This window comes from Siniperca chuatsi, linkage group LG5, assembly GCF_020085105.1.
Source record: "Siniperca chuatsi isolate FFG_IHB_CAS linkage group LG5, ASM2008510v1, whole genome shotgun sequence".
Taxonomy (NCBI): Eukaryota; Metazoa; Chordata; class Actinopteri; order Centrarchiformes; family Sinipercidae; genus Siniperca; species Siniperca chuatsi.
This window is the reverse complement of record NC_058046.1, coordinates 14,925,101-14,944,987: the sequence shown is the minus strand read 5'-3', so window position 1 is coordinate 14,944,987 and position 19,887 is coordinate 14,925,101. Positions and strand designations below refer to the sequence as shown.

Below are 19,887 nucleotides of genomic sequence, written 5' to 3'. Positions count from 1 at the left end.
TATGGAATAAAAGCACAGGATCTCTTCATTTATAAAAGTTGTGAAGTACAGTGTCTGATATGGTCGTGTGATGTGGGACAGAAATGATGAGCAAATGTTTAGAAAGAAAAATAAGTTTAATGTTAAAACTTTTAAGCAGTAATTATTACACAGTTATATATATTGCGATAACATGGAGTCTGCATTGACAGTCCCTGATTACAGTACAGTAGCATCAGAAGTAAGGACTTCAACCTGAAAGGCACCAACATCTAATCACAGCTGTCATAATGCCAGAAAAGAAAAACAGCATTTCACTTTACAAATGTATGTAGTTTGTGTCCTACGAGGTTAACTACACCTAACTTCACACTCTATCTGGACGTTTTAATGCATTATGTGGCAAGTATAAAAAGAAAACTAATGACATCAACAATGTTTCTGGTTCCTGTAGTGGACGAATAAGATCTCTAATCCCATTAGTAATATTACAAAAGATTACTAGACAATTAAAAAATACATTGTACCAAACAAATACATAAGAACATGCTACATGATGTAATTCATTGATTCACAAACAAACTAATCAACAGAGTGCGCCTCAAAATGCTAGGACAGAAAATAAAAAAAGGGTTTTATGACTTTCTGTTGTGAGAAATGTTGTGCTTCCATGTCACCACCAGGGGGTGTAATATTGATTGAAATGACTGTATCACATTATTCCCTGATAAAATGCAGTTCAGATACAGAGTAAACAAAAGTTAGTTTCAATGTACAGCAACTGGCACTGTTGGCATAACAGACAGTCATTGATATTCAAAGTACTACTGAATATCAACATAAAGAATCTGACGATGTTCATCTAGGTAGTATTTCCAAAGGTTGAAAATGTAGAAATTCCTCTCTGCTACAAAACCCTTGAAAGGCACAGACGTCCTTGTTTACAGTTTGCACACTTTAACTAAACACGATTGCATGAATCATTACGGTCTGAACACTAAAAGGTGTTTCAACTGCCAAGTGAAAAAGTCTCCAACTTTCCTTTTTAAAGACTTTACCCTGTTATGTTTTCCTGCACTACTGACACTATATAATTATATATAATAAATATATAATAAATATATATATATATATATATTTATTATATTTATTATATTTATATATATTTATTTATTTATTATGTATTATGGTCTTGCCAACGTACTGTATAAGGTGTTTTGGTGCAATTATTTGCAAGTTCATCACGATGTGACAACATTTATGTTTCAACATATACCTGATTTACTAAGTCCACGGCCAAATATATGAAATGAAATACCCAAGCTCTGCAGTTCTCTATATTATATATAGCTATGTCTCTCTAATAACGCTTAACTACAGCATACTGAGTATATCATCCATCTGAAAGGTAGTCTGTTTAATCTATTTACATGATAATACTGCTATAGCCCACTGTACATTCGACTTGTCCTGGACTGGGGAGTAACTGTACAAGTATAGTATAATGTATGTGTGCAACAGTAATATTTACTAATGGACTATTCCCAAAACTTCTTAACCCATTAGGAATATCGCAGTCATGATTTGTTTTCTTGTTGTTGTCTTCACCTGCAAATAAAATCTGTTATGCAAAGTGAACACGTAGTGTTTATGAAAACTATATATGTACATGAATGCTGCTTGGATTGCCGATTCTTACAGGAAAAAAAAACAACTCACACAACACAAAGTAAAAATCATTACAAATGGCAAAGCAACTAGAATCTGTCTGACAGACTCTGAATAACCCCTAATAAATACCAAACACCTCAGAGAGTAAGAGGGGGAAGTTCTAGTTGGATTACAGTCAGGTTCAAACGTATGTTTCTCTTTGCTGTTGCACAATGTTACATGTGTAGAAAAACTTTAAATAGTGGTCTGGCTGGTTGAGTTGTCTGACAAGATTTGTGTAAAGGTGTACATGTACTATGTTTGTGTATGCTTCTCTATCTACTACATGTACTTTTATGCATATATGTACAGTATGTGGGCGTGTCTCACACTCCAGCAGGACTTTGGTCTCCAGAGTCAGAGGAGGACATGGACATGGAGCAGCGGCGTCTCTTGGCCTCACTGGAGCCCTGCAACATGCTGGGATGGAAGCCTGCATGTCGCCGGGCGTGTTTAGTCAGGTGGTCGCTCCTCATGAAGCACTTGTCGCACATTGGACAGTTGAAGCGCTTCTCACCCGTGTGCGTGCGGTAGTGACGCGTCAGCTCGTCTGATCGGGAGAACTTCTTGCCACAGTTTGGCCAGGTACACTCGAAGGGACGCTCACCTGAGGAAACACACACAAGTTTTGTATTAGTATACTTTTAAGGACTTTCCCTTGACTGCATTTATTAAATAAGCTCCAACCTTAACCCCTGTGTTTTGTTGATATTGGCTTTTCTTCCACATTGTTTGGGGACCCTGTTGCTGTATGTGTAAAAAAAAAATTACAATTGCAAAATCAATAATTTGTTTACATTTTTTTCTTTTCTTCTGACCCTATTAAAACCCAATATGCAGAAAAGTGGTAACCCTTTTGAAGAAGGTGACAAATTACAAAAGTGGCCATAAAGCATTGTTATTATACCTAATTAAGAAATATGTCATGTTTAATATGTGCTATGTATGAACAAATATATTCCTTTTGTTTGCTGAAAAGTCATGTACAGACAAAGAAATGTATTGTATGTTATCCTCCATAGTGATTTTACTTATGTTTGGCGTCAATTAGATCCCTGAGAGGTCAAACTCGATGGAACAAACTGTTCCAATAACAGACATACAAATAGACTTATTTGGAAGAGATAGTGCTGTGTAAAAAGCACTGTCAACACCAATCCCAGAAACACAGCAGATGAAAATTGTATTTTAACCACGTTGGACTCTCTGAGACTCCAAACAGAAGTAATGCATCATTTTTTGTGTCTGAATCATGTCATCAGTTCAAAATTATCATGGTGATAAAACAGTGTTAAGTATGTTTTTGGAGCTGTTAAAAAGAGCCCGGAGGCTCCAGGACCCCAAACAGAACATTAGGATGAGGATTTTTCATTGCATACCTAATCTTTAACCTTTACTCTTTTCATTCAAAAACATAATTTTAATTCTTAGCCCTTGAAAGAGGTGGGCAGGGCAATAAATAAAACAAGGAACACACAGACACAAAATTAATCAAGTGAGAGGAGGAGGAGTAGAGAGTACAAACTTCACAAAAAGACTGTGGGGGTTATTTGTCTGTAGCAAATCAAACTTTTGGGAGCGCCTGCATAAACAGCAATTTCCAGGAACTATTACAGAACATATTTGATTTAGAAATGGTGACTCATGATAAGAGCCCCGTGAATTAAAAAAAGAAGGGGGAAAAAACTTTGGCTACCTCCTCCTCCCACACGTGCTCCATTGAACCACATGTCTGCCCTTGTTTACAATCCGACCTGGAGAGGGGCGTGAAGGAGGATGACGTATGAGGAAATGGTGGTGCAGGAAGGGTTACCTCCGGACAAGAACATGTGGGGACAAACAGTGTCGCAGTGACCTGCATGTGAATCATAAGCTAAGATGTCGACATTCACAACTCTTGTTAGTCGCTGTTATTACAATACGTATGATGGATGTAAACACAAAAACAGATTCATCTCCTGTAAGATAACCCGCGATTAATAACAGTGATCGTCGTTTGGCATCATTTTGATAACATCAGGTCTCATGGTGGTCCCGGATGACTTATCATACCTGAACAATCATCACAAATATGGGCGGAAGCACGCGGTGTTCCCAGATCTCCCACAAGCCCACCCGCAGTCACACCCCCAGCAGGGGCAAATTCACGGCACCACCTTTCCTACAATCTGTTATTCATTTGCAGGAACATGTGGTCTCTCACTCACACTCCTCATGTCACATTACACAGACACAACACGGACTGTGGGCCTAGTCTATAACATTAAATGTATTCTTAAATAGGCTATAAAAGCATGCCTCTATAATGACATCATTGTATTTGGGGTATTTTCTCTTACAGTAATTCTAAAATGTTCACAGACTGACACTCATCTTTTCCTACGTACTTTACGTCCTAGAAATAGCCAACAGAGCTTTAACAGTGATGTCAGCATGCGTATGAATTTAAAAAAAAAAAAATGACGGCAGAAGTGACGCAGAGCGGTTTTGCTGTCGTCAACAGAATCGAGTCCGTTAGTTTCGTAGGCGTGTCGCCCAGTAGAGCCTCGACTTACCGGTATGGACCCTGAGGTGGGCTTTGAGGTGGGACGACTTGCCGTACATCTTCCCACAGCCACTAAAAGGACAGCAGTGTCTCTTCTCAGGAGTCTCCTGTCTCGCCGCCGCCGCCCTCTTGTTCCGGGACTGTTTGGGTGCCACCGAGCCCCGGCTGTCCCCGGTGTTCAACCGGCAACTCCCCCGCTCCACCTTCTCCTGCGACCCGGCGGCGTCACTGCCGCCGAGACATCTGCTGCCTCCGGCGCCGATAGCGTTAGGGTTGCATTTGTTCAAGTCCAATAAAATCATTGCCACCATTAGCAAAGTCCTGTTCTCCTGGTTTTCTTTCAACGTGTCCTCTGTCCGACCCGGTGGTCGGCTGGGGACACAGTCTGCAGAGACATCAACCTCCGACATCACTACAGCAGATCCGGATGGAGAAAAGAAACAATGTATCTAGAGTAGTTGTATATTCAAAAACAATCCGACAAAACGGATATAATAAAGTCATCAGACCGCACTCCTCCCAGGAAACATGCGGTGAACCATTCACACGTGTTGTCTTCAATGTGACTATTCCGCAAAGGCTGCGTTTTCTTGTTGAGGTTGCAGGGTGGATAGATAAACACCCCCACAGGAAAGATAGCACTTTGAATCGTTCCCGGTGCTTCCTCTATCCTTCTCACTACAGATCCCTTTTTCTAACTGCCGGGTCAATAAAACACAGCGTTTATTCCGCCTTTCTGTGCGTTCCCACACATGCGTCAACTTGTCCTATTTATCTGTGAGCAGCACATCGCTCAACTCCAAGAAACAATTTCGCGGAATCCCACGGCGTCATAAGAAAACGGGACTGTGATTGGCTGGGAGGAAACATGACTCGTTTTTGGAATTGCCTATTCAGGAATGAGTGATGGAACACTGGATCAATCCCAGGCAGGGATTGATGAAAAGAAGGCAGGACCAGACTGATGATACCTTCAGAAACTTAAGGTGACTGGGGAATATGGGTACCATTGTCCAAAATGGATTTTGAGGTCTCAGCTAAAATGGATACGCACTTACGAGTATTATACGTTTTATCCCATTCATTTTATATTTTACTGTGCACATTTTAATCTATTAATTCTCCCATAGCAACTCAAAGCATATATGTTATTGTTGAATGCTAGAAACTCCTGTCACCAGGTCCATTTTACCACTTCCAGCCAAACAACACATTTTTACGACATGCTTTGAAGACGTACTCGAATGCAACATCTCAACAGGGGTACATGAACTTATCATGGCACGCCCCTAAGCACCACAGTGTTGCTTCATTCTGAAGAAAACTGTTTATTGAGGAAGCCTATTTATTATATGTATATATGGGCTATGTACAATTACAAGTATTATATGTTTTTACTATAATATTTGTAAAACAAGTTGCTGGTGGATGAATTGATGGATTTACATTTATTTTGATCCAGCATAGGCAAGATCACGAAATGGATGTTCATTGTGAACGAAAACAAAAGAGAAAAACAACGCGAGACTTTAGGGCTGCTAAAGAGCAGGTCGTACACTCAACAACCCGTGAAACCAGTTGCAACAGTTTACATATTTCACGAGGAGAAACATAGGCCACACTGACCATAAGATTTGCTGTTACTTTGTATGTAGAGGCTGCAGTCTGAGATTTGGATGATTCTTAAGAAGCCAGTGGTCTCTGGTGTTGCTTTATGTCCCGCCATCAGCTGCAAAACTATTCGCCCAGCCGTTATCAATCAGTGAAGGTCAACGTATGTAAGTTAAAGTTGAGGGCAGAGTCATACAATAATGCAGCTGTTCTTTACACCGGTCCGTCTATATATGCTTTTTGTATTTTAGGCAGCAATTGTATAAGGTTATCTGTGGTCCATAAGTTTGTCCATTCTAAGACTAGTGTGAATCCTTATAGTTTTGGCATCATAGCATTCCCAGGTATATTGTTAGATTACCATACTGTATTGTGAAATAACTGAGAAGAAGTTGATGATATCTGTCTAGTTGGAAAAATGAACTGTGTGGTAAAGCCTGATGACTGATACAGTACAGTTTCTGACAGCTTATGCATCCACATACTAGCAGCTGTAGTGACATCCAACCAGAGCTGACACATCACTATTTAGGGGATGACCCATAATGATAATTTTGCTTTCTTTTAGATGCAAACCAACCCAGCCACTGTGGCCCATAATGCTTGAGCTGCAGACAGGTCTCACTTTGTGTCCCAGTTTCACAACCATGGTCTGATCCTAAATTAGCGCAGTCCTCAACTCTCCTCAAAGTTACACTTGAACTCTTCAGTGCAAACTTGCTTGACACTGTGCATGAGGTACATTTATGCTGTCAGTGTATAATAGTGTTTTTCTTTTCTTTCTTGCAATCTCAATAAGAGAAACAGATATGAGATGCGAACATAAAATTCAGTAGCTTGTAACCATCAACTGGTATTAATAAATCCTTTTCTTCCATTTCCCTCACTGGTAAAGACACTGTCAAATAGTTTTTATGTGAAGTTGCAGAGTATAAAAGTCACACTGTCAATTATTTAATGTCTAAAAGAAGAATACATTTATTAGCGCTTTCTGCATAATGTGTAGAAATTCATAATGTCGATACCTGCATAATATAATACTTGCATCCTCATTGCATTGTAATAACAACAGTCATAAAGCATTACAAGCATGAATGTAACAGCAGATTACTGTATAATGGCATGTATCACAATTACTGACAATCTCTCTACCTATTATGCATGGAAGGTTATGAAGTTTTATCAGCATTATAGTTCTTTAACCAGTACAGAGTGTGGTTATGGCTTACCATAATGCCTTTATGACTGTTCGGTGTCTGCTTCAAGAAAAGTAACATGTTCACATCTAAGTTACATTTCATAGGATTTAAATATTTAGAGATGGCTGTTTGTTTTGTGAAATTAGGAAGAGAAAATTACAGATTTTCTTCTATTCATGATTTTTAGTGTATAGTGACACATCATAATATCTTTATTCAGTTTGAGTTTAGCAGAAAGGTGAACAGGTATGAGGAGTTCTGCAATGAATCATACTTTTTGTATCCTGTGATGTATGAGCCACCTGAGCATAACGTGTTTCTTAATCCTGCCAAGCCAGTATTCCCACTCATTTTCAGTAGAGATGTTCTTTCAACAATGCTGCAGTTGTTTCTTCTGTGCCTCAACACTTCCCAGTCTTCTCTGTCTGCACTCTGTGAGGTTTATCAGTAGAACCTTATTTTACTTAAAGCAGACACTGAGTTGCCATGAAGCCATAACCACACTGTCACACTGGTTACAAGAAGCAAATGTGTGCTCATAATAACTTATAGCCTTATATGGAAAATGGGTCCATATAAATAGATCCTGTAGATCAACTCTTATGATGCAGCTTTATGTTTTATAATGCATTATCACAAGTGTTAAGTGGACATGCTAATATTGGGTCTGACAGACAATAGGCTACATGCACATTCAAGACACAGTAGGCTTTATATATGTGAGGCTATGTGGCCAGTTTCCTTGAAAGTGTAAGGAGACCCTCAGCTAGAAGGAAAAAAAGTTCTTCCAGTGCGGTGGGTGGTTCAGTCATGGGTAAGGAAAATCCCACTCAGTTTTGGGGGAGCAATGCTGCCTCTGTGTAGAACTGTGTAGACATTAATTGGGCACATGTTCTTCTCTGGGACTATTAGAATGAAGTGGCTCAGTCAAAGTAATGCCATACAGAGAGGTGTTTTACTACCCAAGCAAAGTCCTCATATGCCACTGTGCTTCCCTCAAAGATACATCATGATCTGTGTTGATGTGGCCGTGATACTATTGGATGCATTTTAAACGATGGGAATGTCACAATGAAGCAGCATTTCATAACAGAGACGAGTGTCACGCCTTTCCTGTACAACTGCAAAAATACCCTCTTATCCTGCCTGCACTGCCGAAGTGAACCTCTGCCTAATAGCAGATTTATCGTGAACCCTAAATTTATATGTCCAATGCTCACACGATATGAGAAACAAAATGTGCAAGAGGAAATGTTCAATGTCCCTGTTTGAGCACAACAAGATACTGTGTAAGCCCCCTGCACACTGCAGGAACTTCTCGCCCTTTTCCCGGAGCGTTATTGGAACTCCGCCTCCACTTTTCTCGATCCGGTGGCAGAACCCCCCAAATTTCCAGGAAAGAAATCTGGTTGAAAAAGAGTTTCTTGGCCGGACGGGTAGCCTGCAGCCGTCTTCCAGCTCCTCCTTCAGCAGAGCTGTAAACATTTCTGTGGAAGAGGAGGTGCTTCTGCTGCTGTTGCGCTGCTGCTGCTCGCTTCCTTTCTCACAAAAGTGCAAAAGTTCAGGAGTGCACGGCGCATCTGGGTCATGTTGTTGTTGTGTTGACGTGAAATGGTGACTGTGTCAAAGCTGAAGTTGTTTTAAAGTGTGTGCGGGCGCGTGCGTGTGCTGCAACGGGGGGTGGGTGGGTGGGCAGGGCACGTGCGTAAACTCAGTACAGAATGTTCCCTTCCACGTGCGCAGTGTGAGCTGACACACCACCACTGACCCGCTCCCTTATATATCCGACAGCTATTTACTGATTTACTGGTTACTTTAGAGACACACTCTACATGATCAGCTCATGCAATTTAATGTAATCTTACAAAGTAAACTAGCTAAGTAGTGTAAAATTGCTCCAGCAGCTAAAACAATCCAATAGTAGGATTATATTATAGCCTAGGTACAGTAGGCTATATTATAATACTCAGAGAGGGTTCTGTATAACAAGTGCTTAAAAGTGTACCTTAAAAGTGAATCAACATCTTTTTGGTACAGTATCAACAACAATGGAACATTGTGTGCTTTACAAAGGAAACATTAATCACAGGGCTATTGCACTGATTGTATACAGGTGGCAAAGGTACAGGTGTTAATGTTATTGTGTCACAAAGAAGGACGGAACAATTTCTTTTGCAAAGCAACACACACATAAATGCAGAAGTGGTGTTTTTCAGTTTGTGCACAGTTTTTTTAATTTAGCACACTGATGCACAGGTGTTTACTAGTTGTTCTACACAGCCACACTTCAAAGCCACTCAGCCAGCCAGAGCCAAGGACCAGAGCTACACCATGAAGAAGTGACGTGTATAAACAATAATTTCCAGAGGGTATAAAATTTGGCAATTGTCTTGAAAAATTGTTCATATATAAATTATACAAATTGTACATTTTACAACACATCACATAAAGAGTTTTCCTACAACACATCACATAAAGAGTTTTCCAGGACAGTTCAAGGCTGTGTTTGTGCCTCATGGCAGTAGAACAAGTTTTAAAAATGACAGTCCACCAAGCAGCACCTGTTCCTGATGTTTAGTCCAACAGGCTATAAGTAACATGATGAGCCTTTTTCTCTCTGCCTCTTCCTCTGCGAAAGCTTGCGTGTCTGAGAAACACCTCTCTGCTTGGCTTTTCGCCATTACTGTAACCTGCTAAAACTGACATGACTGCACTAACCATGCTTATCACTTTCCATGCTTTTCTCACTGTCACACACGATAAGCATCAGTCTTTTTGTCACTGACTGGTTAAAGATCCCGGTGAAGTAAAACAGTCGAGACACGGGGTACCAATCTATTTAATTTTTTATTTAACAATGCATGCCAGACATGATCCTATTAACATTGAAGAATACAGATTTGTATTTGCATTCAAATACTCACTACTTTGATTTCATATTATAATCTCTCTCTATCTTTCATCATCTTTACAGGTCATCTCTGTACAATCTGAGTGGAAGAACTGCATGCATTTGAAGGACATTAAATAAAGGGTAACCAGTAGGGAGGGGTAAGCCCCTTTCAGTTGTAGAAACACAACATCAGCAGTTATTGCAGAAAAAACATATGCGTGAAACTCTCTTTAGCTTACGACTCACAGGTCGTCACGGGAGGGAAGCAGATCTGTTGATTATCATCATGTGCTCATGATTGCACAAAACTGTGAGATACAGTATAGGAAAATATTTCAAAAATACTGTACATTAAGAATCTGGTGGGCTGTGTTGTGTTGGCATGCCTCCCTGTTACTGGTGTCTTCTACATGTCCAGGTTCACACGCAGTTAATGTACACGCACATTCACACACACATGCACACACACATGCACACCTCCCATCAATATCTTCCACAACAGCCATGTCAACATATCACAAAACCATTTCTAGAATCATGTTCACACGAGTTTAGAAGTGCCACGGACATGTATGCTGTCTCATATTCCTTACTGTAAGGATGAAGATTGATTGATTTGATTTCTTATCACAATAGGTGAAACAGGAGGGCCTGAACTTTCAGTCCGTAGCTTCTGTTTTCATATTTAGCCATGAGAAACTGAGTTGAGCTGTACGACCTTTGCTTGGTGTCTACCACAGCTGTGTTGACAACAGGTCAGTAGAGCACAGCTCAGCTCGTTTCCATTTGGTTTGGCAAAGTTTGGTTTGGTTCAGCGTGTGAGGGTCAACTATGCGTGACCAAAGCCCTCACTAACAATACGCAATTCTTATTGTTTGGATTATAAAGAACTTCAACTCCTGTGGGTGAACAATGTCAGTCGATCAGGTATGAAGACATTCATTCATATTCTATTGCCATTTCTGTGACATAAAACACAAAATATATAGATTTCCCCACAATCCTCGAGGACTCTGGGTTAGACTCATAAAGCACAGTGATCATATTGGAAGCCTTCTGCTGACTACAAATTAAAATCTCTCTATTTCTTTTTCATTTCCATCTTTCTTTCCACCATGATTCCATTATATACTTACTACCTTGCATCACTGGGGTGACGCTGTCCCTGAGCATTGACTTGGGGTCAACCTTTCCTCTCTAACACATACTGTAATCTATATCTTTGTTGAGGAAATTGTATCGATGGGCTACAACATCCCATTTGTCATTTTATGGATATTTAAGTGTTAGTCCCCAATCTCTCCAACTTATATGATATACTAAGCATGAGTCCACAATGCAATTCATGTTAGTGTTGGAATTTCTGGGGTAAAGGGGCAATCCACCGATTGTGGACTATTCAGCCTATCAACACAGTTGTATAATGTTTTTTGTAGCTCTGAAGGGAGCTTTGTGAAGTCTGAGAAAATAAAACTGATGATGTCATCAGGGTTATGTTCAGTTAGGCTTGAGAATTATTTATATTGAGAAATATTTCACAGACAATCTGCGTTATTAACTGGGGGCAAGGAGTTTGAAAGATGAGAGCATTTAACAGTCAGAGAAGGTCTATCAAAAGATGCTATTGCATATATGCTATGTTGCACTATGGGAATTGTAGGATCCAGTGTTTTTGAATCTTGACCCATACTGGGGACTAAAGGTCGGGATATCTCAGCCTCCTCTGTTTCTTCAGTTCTGACCATTAATTCGATTCAAATCTGTCTCTAGAAAGTCCCCCAACTTTGTGGAGGTGCAGTACCTAAGTTACTGAAGAACCCCTTTAAGGTTTAGGCCGGGTTGGGTCAGGATTAGCGTATGAACAGTTTCAAAAGTCAAATTGTGACAGAGAGATAATCAAATGATAAAAGTTCAAACAATAAATAGAGTTACTGCAACAGAACCAACCCTATGGTGATGATATATCCTCATCCTTATGTCTCAGTTTCATGTGCAAATAGATTCTTTTCTTCACCTATGAAACTATGATTCTCAATGAGATCTTTTTACGTGTTTTGGTGGATTCACATAAATGTCCATACAAGCAATGATAAAGTCTACTAATAACAACATTCCCCTCGACTCTGTACATCAGATGTGTTTAAAGAGAACAACAAAGGTCTATGAGTGTATTCAAAATGTTGAAAATAATCACAGATATTTGGGCTAATGATTAGGGAAAAAACAAAAAATGAGAAATTTCACAGATTTTAGAATCACTTCAGTCCCCACATACTCCATTCATGCCCAAAAGGCACCCTAAGTTTGGTATACTGGCAACTGTGTATTGCCATGTTTGACTATACATTAGAAAATTCTCATAAGCTGCTTGATAAAACATACAATAAAAACTACTTTAAATATGATTGAAATGTACAGTATATCAGACAATTCTATATTTAATAAATAATATAATACATCAGCATTTAGTGCATGGCAATGGTCATCTTTTATTTAATTTAAAAGCTTAATTAGAAAATACTTAAAATTCGACAAAAATATCACTGAGAAGATATAAATATTGATTTCGTAATTCAAACAGGCATTTACTGTAATTATCAATAATGAGCAAGAAACTGTCAATAAATAGAATCAAACTCAAAATAAATGCAACATGATTAAACTGAATTGTAATAGTGAGGAAATATAAAACAAACATAAAAAATCAGTAAGAATTCTTATTATCTTATCTTTACAAAGCTATCAGAGAAGGGCATCTTCCTCCCACCAGACTTTTTCCATTGGAATAAAAAAATTAGACATTTTTTAAAACACTGATCTGGCTTTCATCTGATCTGGCTTTCATCTTAGAATAATAATAACCCCATGTTTCCTCCTCCATGCCACTTAAAATGCACGTCTTTATATATCCTAGCTATAATGCATATACTTGACTTGCTTATGTCAAGCTTTTTAAAAAAAATAATTTCATAAATTAGCTCTTTCTTTAGGAACTCTTCTTGACCTGTTTATGATTTATAATGGGCTTCGTCATCGGGCAATTGCTTTCTTTTAAAGTCTCCTTTTGCAGTGGCTGGCTTTGAATGCAATTAAAATAAAAAAATAAAGGAGAAAAGCAAATGAATGACAGTTATGGAATAGAAGAAGGACGGATCCATTAGGTGTAGGTGGATGTAAAACCATTGCAACATAATGCCACTGCCAAAACCTGAAGGAGGAGGGCTGGGCTACAAGAAAGCAATGATTGGTTGAGTGTAAGGATTTTTGGTGTCAGGTGCAGGCAAACAAGGTTCACATCTGGTTCACTCAGTAAGCATTGCTTCTGAAATAGGCTCATTGTGCCCTCTGTTTTTTGCAATTGCACTTGTTAAAGCTCTCAGCGATCAGGTCTGAACTAAACTTTATTTTCTAGTATTGTGTAACATTTCACTGACAGTGTGTGTGTGTGCAGACATGAAAATATGCACGTGAATGTCAACATGCACTTGATTAAACTCTTCTGTCTCCCGATCCTGTTATTTTCCTGTTGTAGATACATGCCTTGACTCAGTGATGCCCTGAACACGAATTGTAAAACACCAGATGATGTCACCTAATCTCAGTCTTCATGTCACATTTTCTTTCTCACTTTTTCCTGATAACTTTTAGCTTCTCACTCTTATCACGTGGCTAATTAAACCCAGTTTTTACTGTTTCACTTGACAGCCATGACTGGAGGCACGTGATAGAGTAATGACATTTCGACTGGAGTTCAAACACTGCTTTCTTTTTCTAGCTGAACTGACAAAAGAAATAAAAACGTTTGTAGATAAATTACGCTACAAAACGCAAGACAACGAAAGGCAAATTCCTTTAAAAAAAAGATACATATCGATTATTTGAAAGGTGTATTTGTGTATCCAGAGGTAAGTTGTTGCCATGTTACAGCAATAATTTCCAGTGCAACCAAGAGGGGAAATAGTTACAGATGGTTCCAAACACTTACTTGATTCATTTATGAAGCACGCAGAAATGTTAACTTCTTTCTGTTTGATAGTACTGGGATCTTACAGAGTGGAGTTAGGATTATATGAAGAGAGGAAAATGCATTTAAAGCGAAAGTTTTGCGACAGTAATGACTCTATGCTAAGACAAAATGACAAATGAGGTGGCTGTTTTTTCTTTCTTTCTCTTCTCTCTTTGTCGCTCAGACTTGACAGTTTCTACCATATAATGCAGCTAGGAGTAACAGTATACTTTCTCTGACTAACGTGATTGATATGTGATGTAACACAGTGACAGATGTCTACTTGCCGTAAAGGCGGTGGGTGGAAGACATACAGTACAAATACACCTTCCATTGCCATAACACCCCATTGAGAGTTACTTAGCTACAAGAGGAGGTAAAAACTACTCTAGATTCATAGCTCTTTGTTTTTGACTGGTGTACAGTAGGACCCCAACATCTCCCATTCTTCTCCCCCTGACTCCTGATCCAAGGTAAAGTTGCCCTCCAGCACTGACTATGAATAAACTTTTATCACCTTTTCACCTTTTGTAAGTTAAAAAAAAACTGTAGATCTGGTCCAGATCAGCATCTATGGGCAACTTCACCCTGCATTCACTTTTGCCCTTGGCCCTTTCTGTTTTCCTCCCTGGTCCTATCAGTGTGTGAGTGTGCTGGCCAGTGTTCTTGTCACGTGTAGTTTTGTCTATCGAAGCTGCGGAAAGCTGACGGAGTCGCCAGCTTCCTCATGGAGAGGCTGTCAGTCTTGGCTGTTTCAGGCCGTGCTCCAGACTTGCTCCTGAGGAAGGGATTTCTGGTTCCTGCCAGACCCCGGCCCCCCGGCCCAGGCCCCCTGTCTGCCCCCAGACCTGGTCCCCTCTCCATCCTCTCACTCACCGACAGGCTCTTCCGGTGCGGAGGGGCCAGTGTGAGGGAAGGATGGGAGTCGTCTGAGGAGCAGCTGTTTGCTCGCTCCAGCCTGGAAAAGGGGGAGCAGAGAGGGGCCCCGCTGGGCCCGCTAAGGCCCCCTAGACGAGGGGTATCAGGGGTCGGAATCAAGTCCTCAGGGTCCTCTGGATCAGACTCTGTGTGACTAAGCTCTGCCTCTCTCTCTGGGTGAGAGGAACCAATGTCTGAGGGCTTATCAAAGGGGAATGACGTGGATCCTCCGGGGGAATGTGAGCGTTCTACAGGAGTGTATGGAGCTGAGACACAGCGTGTATCGATGCAGTCAGTGATGCTGGTGTACTCTGCAGCTTTTACCTGGACCCCTGCCCCCAGTCCACTGTAGCAGCCTCTTGGTGTGAACATGAGGCTGTGGGACTTGACCAAAGGGGGCTCATCCAGGAATGCTGTGCCTGTTGTGGAGAGGTAGCGGCTGCTCTTAGAGCGCTCAAGCAGCCCTGCTGAGGGAGGTGGGGATGGTTCCATGTCCCAAGGAGGTAAAGTGGTGTCTGGTAAGAGGTGGGCTGAGCACAATGACAAATCAGCAGCTGCACTGTCATCAAATATGGCTCCAGCTGTTCCGCTGCTGCCTGCACCGCACTCCGAGTGCCTATCGCCCATACCGCTGGTGGCAACGCTGCTGAAGTCCCGGCCTCCTGGCATCACCGTCTCCATGATATCCGACTGCAGCGAGGAGTCTCTCTGGAGCTGTGGGACCATACGGAGATGATCCAGAAAGACCTCCGCAGGCCCCACCTCCTCAGAAGTTGAGACATAGATATCAATGCATGACGATGGACGGTGTTGCTGGGAGACCGACAGCGTCGCCAGGGGAAGGGGCTTAGACTCTTTGGGGGCGGCAGTTGAGGACACTGATTGTGAGCTGTTGGCTCGGTGGAGACTGAGTGAGCGTTCTTTGAAAAAGCTCTCAGCTCGTTCAGCTCCACTTGCACGTTCACCACCACGACTGCCTCCAACATAAAATGAGTGGCTTCTTGTCCGTGTAGCCATGCCAGTAGGAGAAGGAGGGGACATGGAGCCCTCAGCTGTTCCCTCCAGTGCCTCCTGCAGGCGGTAGGCATTCCCTTCTGTGCTGTTAAAGCTGCTTTGACGGAGGATGTATGCTGCCTCTGGGCATTCACCCTGGCGGAGCATGTATGCTGAGTCTGTGCAGTCAGATGAAGTCCGGGAACGTACTTTGTTGACCTCACCACGCTCAACACCTGTCACGCGCTCCAGTGCTACGGCAATTCGTCCAATCAGCTCCTCCATTTGGGCCAGACGAATGTCAACAGTCTGCAGTGAGGCTTTCATGAAGTGTTCCCTTTCATTGACTTCCTCCAGACGCATTGCCATATTCTCCACCCTGTTAGAGTAGAAAAGAGAGGAAAGAAAAGACATTAAAAGCACCGGAGAGGGGAGAATAGCAGGGGAGAATGGTGGAGAAAAAAGGTGGCAGAGAGAGACCACCACACTCACAAAATAAAATCAGCAAACTGAGAAAACACAATTTAAAGTCCCAACATATACAGCATGCTGCATTTAGAAATGGACTGCAGCTAAACAAAGAAATAGTAAAAATAAGGAAATACAGAAACACACTCAAACGCACATGCAACAGCAATGTTTCCAAGGACGCAAATGACTGAATACACCATGGTATTTGGTTAAAAAAATTTGCTGAATAGTCAATCATGCTATTTAAGTGTCATAACTGAAGTAAACTTTCTGCTTAGTTCACTAACGGCATTAATCTATGTACATTGAAAGCTTGTGGTTTAGACTGCCAAAAATTGGTTTTCTTTGTAAAACCCTTTGTTGTATCTTAGTTCCTTTATGCTTGTGTTCATATCACAGCATGGATATTTGCTTCTGTTTTCTGTATTTGCACCATATGTGTCGTCATAGAGAAAAGAAGAAAACTTATGTGTTTGAAATGTGCACTATAATAAATGAAGGCTATGTTTCTGTCCTGTCACCTCCTCTATCTACCTGGTAGACAGAGCACTGGACTAATTTATATACCAATTTTCCACAGCCAGAAAGCTTTAGGTAGAATGCAGACAGAAGTTTTTTGTGTAGCTATGTCCGACCTTTCCGAAGTGACTCTAATCCTCTCATCGTTAGAGGAGTGGAATCGGTCATCTTTCTCTCTGAAGTACTCTTCTATGCATTGCTCCTCAAAGTCATGGACTTTCTTCAGCTCATCCTCTGTGATGAAGAGTTCTGTGAATTAAAGAGTTAGAGGAAGTGATAATGCTACAATGTCTTATTTGACTGTTTAATTGATAGTATAATAATACCAAAAGTTAAAATCCAGTGTATATATATACATATATATATATATATATATATATATATATATATATATATATATATATAGCACTGTTACAGCACTAAAAACAGAATATTGAAAATAATTTAAAGCGATGTGAATCAATTACAACACAACATACAAATATTGCTGTTCACACTGTTGTGTGGTGTCCTAAATAGCTTGGTAATCAATTTCCTGTGTGCACTGACGTAAAGGCGAGCTGCTGTAACAAAGAGTTTCCCTTCAGGGATCAATAAAGTATTTCTGATTCTGATTCTGATCTGCCACTCACTCAGTCCATAGTCCCTCTCGTCGTCATCCTGCTTGCGCCAGCGACAACACAGATGCTTGAGGACCATAGTTATGTGACTGAAGATGATGAGGGGTGGAGGAAGGACAGGGCGTTCATGGAAGGTCATAATGAGCTGATAGCGCTGGAACTTCCAAACCTGGTTGGAGATGGACTTCACCTCGAAGAATGTATTACTATGATGACAGACAATCACAGACAGAAATGCCACACCAACCAAGAAATATTACATCCACTGAAAGCTAAAATAACCTGAATCAAGTCATCAGTGACGCAACAAAGATCATAACCACTTCAGATAGTATTTTGATATTTAGATTTATGAACGGATTCCTTCACTTCGCAAAAATTGGACACAGAGAGTACATGGAATTATATTAAATAAATGCAAATGCCAATACAATAAATAGTTGCTGTAATGTGTAATGTGATTAAACCTTAAATTTGAACTATTGTTTTTTTCCATTGTGCACTTTTTGGTAATTAACCTGACAAATGTGAAGAAAAGGATGATCGTCCTTGCTACATGGATTATTCAGAAACACAATAACAGATCATTTGCATGTTAATGTCTCTGTGGAAGAAGCACCATCCCATTACTGATACAATTTGCTACCAGCCACTAATGAGTGCATCTTAACAGCAGCCCAAACAGAAACTACTGTCATTTCTCTTTTTCTCTCACACATGCATGAATTTCAAGAAAAGTCTAAAAGGCAGTTATGTCTACTTTGTCTAAACAGTATTAATTAGATACCGCTATGAGTAACATCCATGTCTTAGTGATACTGTTTTTGTGAGAGTGTTGGAAATTATTTCTATCATCATGCTGCCAAAATAAGTGTGTTTCAGGTCCTGAGATGTGTGTAAAGCAGTGCGGTGTGTATAGTTTGTTACAGGTGGAAAGAGTTTACGTACTTGAACACAGCTATGAGTAAGTTGACCAGCAGTATGTTGGCCACCAGTAGATAGCAGGCCATGATGGCAGGGACAATCCAGGCACCCGTTTTACAGGCAGGCAGGGCCACCACCCCCCCATCCTCTGTAGTAATGTTCTGCCCGCAGGGGGCTGCACACCGCCACAAAACAAATACACACACATACAAGTTAATACAAGGTAAATTTTGTCTGTAGATAGAGACCTGAATCCATCAAGAATAATATTTTAGTAGAAATTTGTAGATGCACTAATGAACAAATTAGAAAGACATGCAGACACATAACAAAAACAGAAGATACAGTATAAAGTAAAAAAAAAACTATACTAAAATAAACCCTAAGCAAATGAATATAAAAAACAAACAAAAAAAACATTCAAGCACATACTGTACATTGAGTTACAAGACAACAATAACAAACAAAGAGACAAGCAGACCTGAAAATACCAAACAAAATGCATAACTACATATTTTGCAAACAAACAAGAAGCATAATTTGTCTTTATGCTTCTTAAAGAGGGGACTGGAGAGAGTGGACACAGAGAGTGGACACTATGGTGAGTGTTCATGTTCAGAAATGTGCATCTGAAAACAAAATACACACAAAAAATGCATTCATCATGTCTCATCACAATTTGTGTTCCCAATATATTTAAACATGTAGTGGATGTTTAAAATATATTGTCACGTATGTGTGCCATAGCTTCATTCAGCAATGGTTGATTGCTTTGAATCATTTGAAATGTATTTAGGATACATAGTATGTTTTTTCCATCTGTGATGGTTCAGTTGCTGTGGCTTATCTGGGGAACATTCAGCATTTGTTCTTGGTTTGTTTGCCTTTGAGATTCAATCTAGTCATGCTCATCATTGCTTGATGTTCAATTGTTTCACACAATGCAGCCCAAAGACAGAGAACTGAAGTAATTTTTCTATTTTTTAAATTTTCACTTTCAAAAAATTTTGATTAAAAACTCTGACAACTGAACCACGTGAAAAAACAGATTACAGATGATGAAAGGTGGCTGATTAATATATTCTGGTGTGGATGTGTGTATGTTTATGTTTTATTCCTGTATGGTGCGGTGTTCACTTGTTCATATGTCAATGCTTATGTTAAATGTTGGCTACATTGGTAGAAATATTTTGGCAATGTTGCAATTGCTCCAGTAAGAAGCTGAGCCGGCATTAGAGGGAGGGTGACATGGTTTATGTGACAGACAGTGTTAACATGGCAGGGTCACTTCTTCAAATGAAACTAACTGAAAGTCAAGGAACAAAATGGGTGGAAGAAACATCAAGGGAATATCAAACTTTCAAACTTTGATAGTTCATCTTGATGTGACATCTGACCAAAAACAAAGACCATAAAAATATTATATAATATTTGAAAAGTGCTACTGCCATGTAACAGTGCCATTTGCCAGCCAGTGCCAAAATTAGTTAGGGTAAAGT

General features: G+C 40.2%; 2 protein-coding genes across 17 annotated transcripts in view; both read right to left on the bottom strand.

Moving 5' to 3' along the window:
* Positions 1 to 97: 97 nt before the first annotated feature.
* Positions 98 to 5,030, bottom strand: klf9 (Kruppel-like factor 9). The gene is made up of 2 exons (XM_044198037.1): positions 4,245 to 5,030; positions 98 to 2,296 (listed from the first exon to the last, which is right to left on the bottom strand). Exons 1-2 carry the CDS (start codon positions 4,642 to 4,644, stop codon positions 2,016 to 2,018), a joined length of 681 nt encoding a protein of 226 aa, XP_044053972.1. The 5' UTR covers positions 4,645 to 5,030; the 3' UTR covers positions 98 to 2,015.
* A 4,842-nt stretch (positions 5,031 to 9,872) lies between these two features.
* The window catches only part of trpm3 (transient receptor potential cation channel, subfamily M, member 3), a 143,147-nt gene continuing 133,132 nt past the window's right edge, over positions 9,873 to 19,887 (bottom strand). For 15 of the 16 annotated variants that reach the window (XM_044198023.1, XM_044198016.1, XM_044198022.1 and 12 more), the window contains 4 exons: positions 18,413 to 18,563; positions 17,477 to 17,670; positions 16,961 to 17,093; positions 9,873 to 16,233 (listed from right to left, as the gene is read on the bottom strand). In XM_044198023.1, the coding sequence (XP_044053958.1) occupies positions 14,613 to 16,233; positions 16,961 to 17,093; positions 17,477 to 17,670; positions 18,413 to 18,563 (2,099 nt within the window). In that variant the 3' untranslated portion in view covers positions 9,873 to 14,612. Of the gene's footprint in view, positions 16,234 to 16,960; positions 17,094 to 17,476; positions 17,671 to 18,412; positions 18,564 to 19,887 lie in introns of those variants that run through there. The other variant, XM_044198033.1, reaches the window with a different exon arrangement.